At 44.2% G+C, this 12,350-nt stretch overlaps 1 protein-coding gene across 1 annotated transcript in view; it reads right to left on the bottom strand.

Moving 5' to 3' along the window:
* Window positions 1-12,350, bottom strand: part of Cntnap2 (contactin associated protein 2) — a 1,600,222-nt gene that overhangs the window by 26,691 nt on the left and 1,561,181 nt on the right. Inside the window, exon 23 of the mRNA XM_050164469.1 lies at window positions 300-539. Coding sequence (XP_050020426.1) covers window positions 300-539 — 240 coding nt within the window. The remainder of the gene's footprint in view (window positions 1-299; window positions 540-12,350) is intronic.

The following is a 12,350-nucleotide window of genomic DNA, read 5'->3' as shown; positions in this document are numbered from 1 at the left end:
TTGGCCCAGCCATCTATAGCCATGTTGCAGACAGCAGTTTGGGCATTTCCTAACTGACATGAAGAGTCCTGTCCCAATGCTCTTAACCTCTGACTTCTCTGTTTCTGCTTTTGAATAGAAATAACTCTTTTGTCTTTCATAGGAGCCAAGCATTACACCGAGAAGGCAGGGCTCATCATTTTCTTCCTGCTGTGTCTTAATTCTCCACCAACAGTGCCAGCAACCAACCCATTATACAGCTGAGGAAAGAGAGGTCGAAAGGAATGAAGCCATCAGGCCAAGATAGCTCCAGACTTTACCTGAATCCAAGTGATCGAGGTGCCAAGGGTCAGTGGCCGAAGACATGGGGGACAGTGTCAGTGGGGAGGCCCCACAGTTGGACTCCACCAGCTCGCCCTGAATGTGCACGTGGGCTGAGGCGTTTGTCTGTTTCAAGGCTGCTTTGAGGGGGGCGATGTGGTTGAACTGGACTCTGGACAGGCAGCCTGTGAAGCCTGGGGTGTTGTACTTGTGAATTTCTTGGTCGATTTTCCCTGTTTCTAGGAAGAAAAGAAAGAGAAAATTAGAATCCAGGCCCATTCACCGTATTCTGTGGCAAAGCAGAGCAGTCCCACAGCGCCTGTGTGCTGAGCTCTTTGTTAGGTTCCAGCTTTGACATGTTTTTGGAGATGAGATATTCAGAGCATCCTGGGCTTCAAGGCGGCAGACTTTAATGAAATACCATTTTGCTAGAGAACATGGGAGGGTGAGAATAAGATTGCAGTTGAGAAAACAAAACAGAACAACAACTACTACAACAAGAACACTTATGATTCCCTTGTAGCCACATGAATTACCATACCAGCATACACTGGTTCTGACTGGTTTTCCATCTTGTTTTTCCTGCTCTCTGACTATTTTAGACATATTATTACACAAGGGCCCTGCATAGCTCACATATTCTCTTTTAATTTCTCCTTAAGGAGTCTTTATTTTGAATGAAAAGGAATGATCAAACGAAAGAAGGAAGAAGAAAAGAGACTTTCTTAGCCGAGAGTTTTGATTTTCCTTTTTCTGACGAACAATATGCTTGGAATTCCAAGGTTTATGAAATCTCTGTTTGTTAGCATTCAGATATTATGCTGGTCTGACCCTTGGGGACCTGGCAGGATGCGTCATCCCTGCGCTGGCCTGCTCAAGGTACTGACAACATTCTCTGCTGTTGGGGGCTGCAGACTCCTGGCCCCTTGACCTTCTTTGCCTGCCTCAGACCCTTTGCCTGCTGGAGTGAACTGAGCAAAACAATTTGTTTACCTGTGCCTGCAGCTGCTCAGAGCATGGGACCCTCAAGAGTTCCTGATGGCAGGGGAGTGAATTCTGTTGGTTTTTACAGCTGAAAATCCCAAGAGCTGGGACATGGCTATCAGTTAAAAATCCCTATATAAGCTTCCCTGGAGCACAATGAAGTTGGCATTCCTTTTTCTAGGATGACCCGTGTCCCCATGTCTCTGTCCATGTGCATATGTTTTTAAACCTCCAGCCTAGTTTCTGGCTTGCATACAGTGTACTGTCATGTAGTGTAGTAATAGGAGCGGCAGGGCTGCGTCCCCGGCACCCCAGCACCTCGGCCGCCTGGATAGCTTATGCCCCGAAATAACAACACACAAACTGTACTCTTTTAAACACTGCCTGGTCCATTAGTTTCAGCCTCTTAACCCATTTCTAATAATCTGTGTAGCACCACGAGGTGCACTTACCAGGAAAGATTCAGCATTTCTGACCTGGTGGCTGGCTGCATCGCTGTCTGCCTAAGAGAGCAGAGCTATTGCGTCTGCCCAGGAGAGGGGAGCATGGCGTCTCTGAGCTCACTTCCTCTTCCTCCCAGCACTCTGTTCTGTTTACTCCACCCACCTATGTTCTAACCAATAAAACGGGCCAAGGCAGTTTCTTTATTTTTTAACCAATGACCTTCCTCCATCAGGGTAGCTACACTCTGTTATGTTGGTGCAGCAATTCACTAAGTCCCTTCATAAAAAGTGGGCCTTCCTGCCTGCCATCTCTCTTATCTTTTGCTGCTCCTGTGTCCCCCAATAAACCCTCCACATGGGCTCTGACACTTGGGTGAGTCTCTCCTGCCATTTTTAAACTATAACACTATTAGTACAGGATGGAGCATTTGAAAGTCAGGAAATAGTCCCAGTTAAGTTACAGCATTGAGGTACATTTATGAATCATCACCTTCCCCAGTTAGTATGGTCAACATTTTCCCATAAACTCTCAGCTCAGGGGTGAGCCTGGCTTCAGGCAGCTCCAAAGTACCCATGTGTGCTAACTCGGCCCTGTTTGTCAATCAAGGCCTTTCCAGCTTCTTATCTCTGTTCTTAGGGCCCAGAAGACTAACACTGATGGAATCCTTACGTGCTTAAGGCTATCTGGTCCTGCATCTCTCAACCAGAAAGATTTTTGATCTGAAAAACAAACCCTGTATTTGGTAACAGCATCAAAGTCCTTGGTAAACCAGAGAAGCCATTTCAGCTGGGGATTGCAGTGGAGGGAACCTCTGAGGGTGAAAGGAAAAGGAATGCCAGGCTGGCGGGGTTATGTTCAGGAACTGTGGGAATCTGCAGGGGCCACAGCTCAAGGCTAGACCCTTGAAGGCCGAATTCAAATGTTCTCATTTCAGGAGCAAAAGCAAAGATGTTGAAACTTCAGAGGGCTCTTGTGGGGACTGCATTAGAAAGATAACTGAAGAGTCAGTGTAGCAACTGCTCTGAGCAGGTGCTGGCTTGACCACCCCCATCCTCAGACCCTGTCTTTACCACACAGCTGAGGTCAGATCATGCTGCGGACCTGGATAAAGAACCATCCTCCTGCTGGTTCCTCTGTAATCTCTTCCCTGTGCCAAAGCTGATATTACACACAGAGAATCGGGTTGGGTTTCGTTTCTTCTGTAGAGATCTGAGTGTGTGTAGGTGGGGTGGGGGGGACTTTCCATTTTTAAGTTTTAGTCAGGCTGGTCTGGAACTTGCTGTGTAGCTCAAGCTACTCTGGACTTTGCTGTTTCAGCCTCCCAAATATTGAGATGAAAGGAGTGAGCCACTACATACATCTATCTTAGTGGATGGGGGGGGGGGAGGCAGGGGACTTCTGACTTCAGTTGAATTTCACATGGTCCTCGACACACATTTTTAAACTTTAGGAAGGTGGACTTCCCTACCGCACAGACCAGAGTGGAGAGTTTCAAAGCTCTCCCTGTCAGAGGGTTCTCTATTTAACCTTCCTGAAGACAGGACCCCAAGGCAGGGACACCACACCCGAGTGCAGGGAGGGAGCCCAGAAGTAGGCGTCTGATATTGTTAGAGGAGCAGTGGTAGCCGCAGAGGCTCTGGGTCCCCGACTGAGCATAGTGAGCACTGGAAGATATGTCAGCTACAGGGGCACACATTTGGGGCTGATGGTGGGAGCAGGCCATGGGAGACGTCTTCTTGCATGCTTCCCTTTTCTTTGGGACTCTTTCACTCATTTCTTCAACATTTTTCTTTTCTTTGTAATTAGGAAAATTTCCAAAGTTTAATTCTTTTGTTTTTCCTGAAAGGCGATAGAAATATTTCAAAATCTAAATGTTTCAAATCTGGTTGACATAGTCTTTTCTCAAGAGTCGGCTAGGAACAGTTCTTCTGAGGAGTGTGCAATAGATACTCTTGATCCTTTAGGACTTGATAGCCCCTCTTTGGGCCAAGAGGTAACAACAGAATCAGAGCACAGACTGAGGCAGGAGTTAGCTCTCTTATAGACATTAACTGGGAAAGGTCCATGGTAAAACTACAAGCTTGTCACATAACATCATTTATTTAATAGCTGGCAAGATGCCAGCCACTGTCTTAGACTAGCAGTATTTGTAGCTCAGTGACTAGCAGGCCTAGGAGCCAGCAGCTGAGTCAAGGTCAGTGATTAACAGAACAAGGAAGAGCTAGGCTGAAGGGAGCTTTGACACATGACCACTGCTCTCACTGAATGAGCAGCACATGAACAGCACACAGTTCCCTGGCTGGGCTAGTGGGACATGCGCAGAGTATTAGGGCCCCTATTGTCTCAGCCTATGTATGCCCAGAGAGCTGGCCAGTCCCCAGTAGAAAGCACCTCATTCTCTGTCTAGTTTCTGCCATTGCTGTCGAAAGCTCCTACAGCGTAGCCCTGTGGCCTTCTCTCTCTTCAGGTGCTGCCTCTTTGAGCATCTTTCTTCATTCTCACTTTTCCTTAATAAATCTACTTTGCTTTGTTGATTCCTTCTTTGTCCACATGTTTATTCCTCATTGATAGGAGATAAAGAACTGGAGAACCACTGTCTCAGATTGACATTTGGTGATTATTGACGGTCCAACAACCTGGTCCCTGGGTCAAGGTCAAGCCTGTCTGAACCAAAAGATGCCTCCTTTATTCTCAAAGAGCTGCATCACTACTGTGCTCCAAGTTTAGACCACGGGTGGGTTTCTATGCTAAGCTGTTTTAATACAGTGTCTTAGAAAATTTCCTTGAAGTTCTGCTAGTTTGTATATAGAATGTATTCCAAAGGCCTGTGTATTAGAAAGCTTGGTTCCAGATTGGTCCCTAGTCCAACTGTCATCAGAAAGGCTTCATCCAGCAACTGATGGAAGCAGATACAGACCCACAACCAAACACTAGGTAGAGTTTGGGGAATCCTCCCAAAGAGGAGGAGAAAAGATTGTGGGAGCTAGAGAGGTCAAGGACACCTCAAGAAAAATCACTGAACCAACTAACCTTGGCTCATAGGGGCTCAGACTAAACCGACAACCAGGGAGTCTGCATGAGCTGACTTAGGCCCTGTGCATATATGTTACAGTTGTATAGTTGATTTTGTGGGACTTCTAACATCTGATGTGGGATTCCCCTCTGTATGTTGTGAATACCATTGGTGAATAAAGAAACTGCCTTGGCCTGTTGATAGAGTAGAGCAGAGTTAGGTGGGGAAAACTAAACTGAATGCTGGGAGAAAGGAGGCAGAGTTAGGAGAAGTCATGTAGCTTCTGCTGGGGACAAACGAGGGCTGGAAGTTTACTGGGCATGTCACAGCCTCGTGGCAATATACAGACTAATGGAGATCGGTTAATTTAAGATAAGATTTATTTATTTATTTTTATTTATTACATATACAGTGTTCTGCTTGTATGTCTGCCTGCAGGCCAGAAGAGGGTACCAGATTTCATTACGGATGGTTGTGAGCCACCATATGGTTGCTGGGAATTGAACTCAGGACCTCTGGGAGAGCACATTGCACCATCTCTCCAGCCTCCTCTTCTTAAAGTAAAATAAATACTGATGAGAGTCCTCTCTGGGAGGCAGCAGGGGCATAAGCATGCATTAGCCTGCATCCTCTGCTTTCTGTCACTTGGTCACTGCACACCAGTGACAGGCAGAAGTGAAAAGATATAGGGGCCAGAATAGGAAACACAGGGAAAGAAGCAGCTCCACAGAGGATAGAATGTGCTGAAAGCTCAGGTACACACATGAGCACCTGTCCCAGGGACATTAGATAATGTTTCCCAGCAGAGATTTCTCCTTTTCCTCTGAGGGCTTTAATTCACTTTCATATATTTCCTGGGTTTCCCACAGGGCATATTCATGCATGATTTTATTAACTTTTGGACTTTTAAATTTCCTATAGACTTTTGTCTCTTCTTTGGAGGGAGAAATGTGATTATAAGGAAAAAATGCAAAACACTTAATTGTTTACTCTTATGGACCAGAGCCGGAGATCTTACTGTGAGAGTAAGGCTGCCTTCCTGTAGATATGGCCATCCTTGTTCACAGCCCTAATGGGGTTCACGATTGTCCTACAGGAGCCCTAGGAAGAGCTGGTTCCAAAGTGCTGTCTGCTCCTCCCCTCTGTTCTCAGGTGGAATGTGTCCCACTAGAGACACAAGAGTCATTTTAGGCAATGCAGAGACTGGGAATGCCATCGAATCACATGGTGAGATATTAGTCACTTCTCACTTCCCATGATATTTTCAAAAGGTAGATCCCAGGGCTGAGATGGCCTCTTCACACCACTAATACTTAGTTTTGTTTTCTTTCTAACAGACCTGGACGCTATGCTAGGACATGGCACCAAATTTCCTTGTATTTCCATAGTATGGATTTTTATCATTATCTCTACTGGGACAACATGTAATGCTAGTAATTCTATTTATTTATTTATTTATTTATTTATTTATTTACTTACTTATTAAAGATTTCTGTCTCTTCTCCGCCACCGAATCCCATTTCCCTCCCCCTCCCCCAATCAAGTCCCCCTCCCTCGTCAGCCCAAAGAGCAATCAGGGTTCCCTGCCCTGTGGGAAGTCCAAGGACCACCCACCTCCATCCATGTCTAGTAACGTGAGCATCCAAACTGCCTAGGCTTCCACAAAGCCAGTACGTGCAGTAGGATCAAAAACCCATTTGTAGAAATAAGAGCGGCGGGGCTGCGTCCCCAGCACCCCAGCCGCCTGCTAGCTCATGCCCGAAATAACAACACACAAACTGTATTCAGTTAAACACCGCTTGGCCCATAAACTCTAGCCCTTACAGGCTAATTCTCACATCTGGACTAGCCCATTTCTAGTAATGTGTGTAAGCACCCCAAGGTGCGCTTACCAGGAAGATTCTAACCTATGTCCATGTTGGGTTGGAGCTTCATCGTGTGTGCCTCAGAGAGCAGAGCTATCGGGAGAGTGGAGCATGGCGTCTCTGCTCCAGAGAGCAGAGCTGTCAACTCTCTCCGGGAGCAGAGCAGAGTCTGACCTCACTTCCTCTTCTGCCCAGAATTCTATTCTGTTTACTCCTCCCACCAATGCTTTAACCTATGAGGCCAGCCAAGCAGTTTCTTTATTGCTCAATGACCTTCCTCCATCACCCATTGCCATAGTTCTTGAGTTTTCAGTAATCCTCATTGTCTGTTATGTTCAGCGAGTCTGGTTTTATCCCAGGCTTTTTCAGACCCAGGCCAGCTGGCCTTGGTGAGTTCCCAATAGAACATCCCCATTGTCTCAGTGTGTGGGTGCACCCCTCGCAGTCTTAAGTTCCTTGCTCATGCTCTCTCTCCTTCTGCTCCTGATTTGGTCCTTGAGATTTCTGTCCAGTGCTCCAATGTGGGTCTCTGTCTCTGTCTCCTTTCATCGCCTGATGAAGGTTAATATTCAGGAGGATGCCTATATGTTTTTCTTTGGGTTCTCCTTCTTATTTAGCTTCTCTAGAATCACGATTTATAGGCTCAATGTCCTTTATTTATGGCTAGAAACCAAATATGAGTGAGTACATCCCATGTTCCTCTTTTTGGGTCTCGCTTACCTCACTCAGGATAGTGTTTTCTATTTCCATCCATTTGCATGCAAAATTCAAGAAGTCCTTATTTTTTACTGCTGAGTAGTACTCTAATATGTATATATTCCATACTTTCTTCATCCATTCTTCCATTGAGGGGCATCTAGGTTGTTTCCAGGTACTGGCTATTACAAGCAATGCTGCTATGAACATAGTTGAGCATATACTTTTGTTTTATGATAGGGCATGTCTTGGGTATATTCCCAAGAGTGGTATTGTTGATCCCGAATTTCCTGAGAAACCGCCACATTGCTTTTCAAAGTGGTTGCACAAGTTTGCATTCCCACCAGCAATGGATGAGTGTACCCCTTTCTTCACAACCTCTCCAGCAAAGGCTATCATTGGTGTTTTCTATTTTAGCCATTCTGACAGGTGTAAGATGGTATCTTAAAGGTGTCTTGATTTGCATTTCCCTGATAGCTAAGGAAGTTGAGCATGACCTTAAGTGTCTTTTGGCCATTTGAACTTCTTCTGTTGAGAATTCTCTGTTCAACTCAGTGCCCCATTTTATAATTGGGTTGATTAGCCTTTTACGGTCTAGTTTCTTGAGTTTTTTATATTTTGGAGATCAGACCTTTGTCAGTTGCGGGGTTGGTGAAGATCTTCTCCCAGTCAGTGGGTTGCCTTTTTGTCTTAGTGACAGTGTCCTTTGCTTTACAGAAGCTTCTCAGTCTCAGGAGGACCCATTTATTCAATGAGGCCCTTATTGTCTGTGCTGCTGGGGTTATACGCAGGAAGTGGTCTCCTGTGCCCATGTGTTGTAGAGTACTTCCCACTTTCTCTTCTATCAGGTTCAGTGTGTTCAGACTGATATTGAGGTCTTTAATCCATTTGGACTTGAGTTTTGTGCATGGTGATAGATATGGATCTATTTTCATTCTTCTACAGATTGACATCCAGTTTTGCCAGCACAATTTGTTGAAGATGCTCTCTTTTTTCCATTGTATACTTTTAGCTCCTTTATCGAAAACCAGGTGTTCATTTGTTTGTGGGTTAAAGTCCGGGTCTTCTATACGATTCCATTGGTCGACTTCTCTTTTTTTATGCCAATACCAAGCTGTTTTCAATACTGTAGCTCTGTAATAGAGTTTGAAGTCAGGGATGGTAATGCCTCCAGATGATCCTTTGTTGTATAAGATTGTTTTGGCTATCCTGGGTTTTTTGTTTTTCCATATAAAGTTGATTATTGTCTTCTCCAGATCTGTGAAGAATTTTGATGGGATTTTGATGGGGATTGCATTGAATCTATAGATTGCTTTTGGTAGAATTGCTATTTTTACTATGTTGATCTTCCCAATCCAAGAACAAGGGAGATCCTTCGATTTTCTGGTGTCTTCTTCAATTTCTTTCTTCAAAGACTTAAAGTTCTTGTTATATAGATTTTTCACTTCCTTGATCAGAGTTACCCCAAGATACTTTATGCTATTTGTGGCTATCGTGAAAGGTGATGCTTCTCTGATTTCCCTCTCTGTTTCCTTTTCCTTAGTGTATAGGAAGGCAACTGATTTTTTGGAGTTGATCTTGTATCCTGCCACATTACTAAAGGTGTTTATCAGCTGTAAGAGTTCTTTGGTAGAGTTTTTGGCATCACTTATGTATACTATCATATCATCTGCAAATAACGAAAGCTTAAGTTCTTCCTTTCCAATCCGAATCCCCTTGATCCCCTTATGTTGTCTTATTGCTATTGCTAGAACTTCAAGCACTATATTGAAAAGGTATGTAGTATTTCATTTCAAGTTATCTTACAAAATTTTTCCCTTTAACAGTTTTCTTTCTTTATTATAGCAATATATTTAAATAAAGATTGTGAGCCTGTTTAAAGGGAAATATGAGTAATTAATAGTTAAGGAGTTCATCGGAAATGGTAACAATATAACTGACAATGGTTAAATTTATGACATAGGTCCTCACACGACTTGGGGGAACATTGTTGGAGAGGAGCCTGCTGTCCCTTATCAGGTTTAGGATCCTCTATGCTATCTGTATGGATCCCATCCTCTTCTCTCCCCCCACACTCAGTACCTGCCATTGATCATCACTCTAGAGCAACATAGGCCCCAGGCTTTCAGAAATGGAGTTTGGAATGGCTTCCTTCAAGATTCTACGCCATTCTAGCCACTTGGCCCAGGCAGATTCTTTCCCTCTTGGGTAGGTCAGATACCCGATTTGGACCTCTCATAGAGAAAAGCTTCTTGTGGTCAAGAATTGAATGCCATAGCTCTGTGTTCCCCAAAGGCTCAGAAATAATGTCATCCATAGCATAATTGCCTAGTGATGATGGGTATAAACATAACATAAACATAAATGCATATTAAATATATGCATATAAAAAGTCATTGAGGGTTTGGTTGTGTGGGGATCAAGTACTGCGGGATTAGATACCATCCAACTATGGTCAAGATTTGTTGGCTTTGTAAGTTACAGAGAGGGGTAACATGGCCTTGAAAAAGGAGGAGGAGGCAGTGTATTTAAATGCAACAGATCAGTGTCTATTATTTACAGTGGTATCATTAGTACTCAGAAAGTGGTCTATCTCACCAAAGATGGTCTTATTTTTCACAAATTGTGCTGCATTGATATCAACACCTGTGGATTAGTGCTGTGTATCTACTGCTATCTACACACTCGATGGGCCTCTGGCACAAGGCTCTGGGTTTGTGATACGTAGTGGACTAAGTGGGATGAAGGTTTGAGATCATTGCTCAGGGGAGGTTTCTCATGGTTCTTGTAAAATCAGACTGACATGGGATTGAAAAGCTGTCCCCTCATCCCATTTCCAGTCACAGCAAGGGTATGCTCATTCCAAGACCTGATGCTAACGTCAGGGCTCCACATTTGGTCCAGCATCTGGTCCACTGAGAGATGAGATGCAGATGGGTTCATTAGGTGGGACACAGTTTTCCCATTCCAGCCTCATTTGTCTACAGAAGTGTAGACTGGAGCTTGGCTGGGTCAGTGGAAGGGACAACCAACTCCCCTCCCCCACTTCCTGGAGCCAAGAACATTAACCCCAAAGAGCAAATAAAATCCAACGAGACTCCTCCTCTAGTACCAATGCAATCAAACAATAAGCAGTAAGCAGGGCAGGGCAAAGCTGACTGCTAGGTTGTGTCAGGCCTCTGTGCTGACAGGCTGCATATTTTCATCACTGTCTAAGGGGCCCGCTGGCTTCCCAAAGATGCATGACCAGAATTAAATCCACATACATAATTGATGTGCATCATTATGTGCCATGACATTTTATTAATCCCTTGGGAGAGACGCTAATGAAATCTCATTGTCATTATTAGATGCTTTGCTCTCTTACAAAGGGAGGCAAGTCTAAACTCTGCAGGTGTGATTTCAACAGCTCTTGACCTGTAACATGCTCGCTGGGTGACAAAGGCAGAATGCTGGAGATGCGGATTCTGTAATCCTGTTTCAGTGCCTGCTCCATGTTAACTTGTGCCTCTTTGTCTAAGGATTAATGAAACAAGACTGAGTGTCTTTGTTTTCTAAAGGCAACAGTAGAAAGAAATGCCTTCGTGTGAAAATGTTAGCCACCTATACTAGTTTGCAAAAATGTTAAGGATAGCATTTTTATTCGTATCCATTTATCATGGTTCTGTAGCCTCAGGGACATTAAATAAAGTGGAATTGTCAGTTCTATCCCTAAAATCTAGCCTGAATATAAAATGCTTTTGATTAATCTTATAATATAGTTGTAACTACTGAACATAAAAATCATTGTGGCTCAGAGGAAATATGACTCCTTACATGTTTCTAGACACTAGACATTGGGTATCATGAAGGCCACATATCAGAAATATCAATTTTCTATATTTTCCTGGTTATTTCAAAATTGTAAAGCATAAACTAGCAAACCTAGAAGATCCTGGTGTCCTGTTCCATAGCAGGTTCTGCAGAAAGAATGCCACCTTCCAGAGACTCTAAGATACCTATCAGTCAGCCATCGGTGCTGCATCCTATGACTCCTTGAGAAACGCAGGCTTACTGTGCCTCTTAGAGTCTCAGTCAATGCAAGCTTCAGGCCCCAAATATTTTAGGACTGCACACACCTGGTTCTTCCTCCCAGGAGGTTTAGTTCATTCTTGCCTTTGTATTTTCTTGTTAGCCCAGGAAATAGAACCCTATACACAAGCTGACATATACTTGTCAAGCTGAAATGTAAGGAGAAAACCCTTTCTTTTTCTGTATAAGCCTTATTTCTGCGAAAATGTTCCCTTTGTTGTTTTAGGGTTTGGAAAACCATAGTTGACTGTAGATGACATATAAGGACAGTGAGTTTGATTTTCTAGGTTTTCCCCCTTTATCTATCCAAGGTCCTGAAGTGTATTCTTTCTAGAACTAGCAGAGGGTCACTTGAACATTCCAGGAGCAGGGTCATTTGGGGCCAAGGAGGACAGGAGGGTGCTGGCCTCAGACATTTGTTATAGCAGCATGGCTTAGACTACGAGAAACTAACAAGCCTTACTATTTGCAGATAATGTCAAGTTGAGTGACGCAGCAAAACAAAAAGCAGCTTGCTTTCTTTGCTCTCGCTCTTTTGGAATTTGTGCTCTAGGAGGTGCCCAAACCTCTCTTTTTCAAGGGGAGGGTGTAGTAATAATAGGAGCGGTGGAGCTGTGTCCCTAGCACCCCGGCCACCTGGCTAGCTTATGCCCGAAATAACAACACACAAACTGTATTCATTTAAAGACTGCTTGGCTCATTTCTATCTAGCCTAATTTAGCCCATTTCTAATAATGTGTGTAAGCACCCCAAGGTGCGCTTACCGGGAAGATTCTAGCCTATGTCCATCCTGGGTCTGAACTTCATGCGTCTGCCTCAGAGCGCAGAGCTATCGTGTCTACCCGGGAGAGCTGAGCATGGCGTCTCTGCTCCAGAGAGCAGAGCTGTCGAGTCTGAGCTCACTTCCTCTTCCTCCCAGCATTCCATTCTGTTTACTCCTCCCATCTTCCTCCTGTTTACTCCTCCCACCTATGTTT

This window comes from Alexandromys fortis, unplaced genomic scaffold, assembly GCF_014885135.2.
Source record: "Alexandromys fortis isolate MF-2015 unplaced genomic scaffold, M_Fortis_MF-2015_v1.1 scaffold_133, whole genome shotgun sequence".
Lineage (NCBI taxonomy): Eukaryota > Metazoa > Chordata > Mammalia > Rodentia > Cricetidae > Alexandromys > Alexandromys fortis.
The sequence above is the reverse complement of the archived record's forward strand: the minus strand, read 5'-3'. Positions and strand labels throughout refer to the sequence as shown.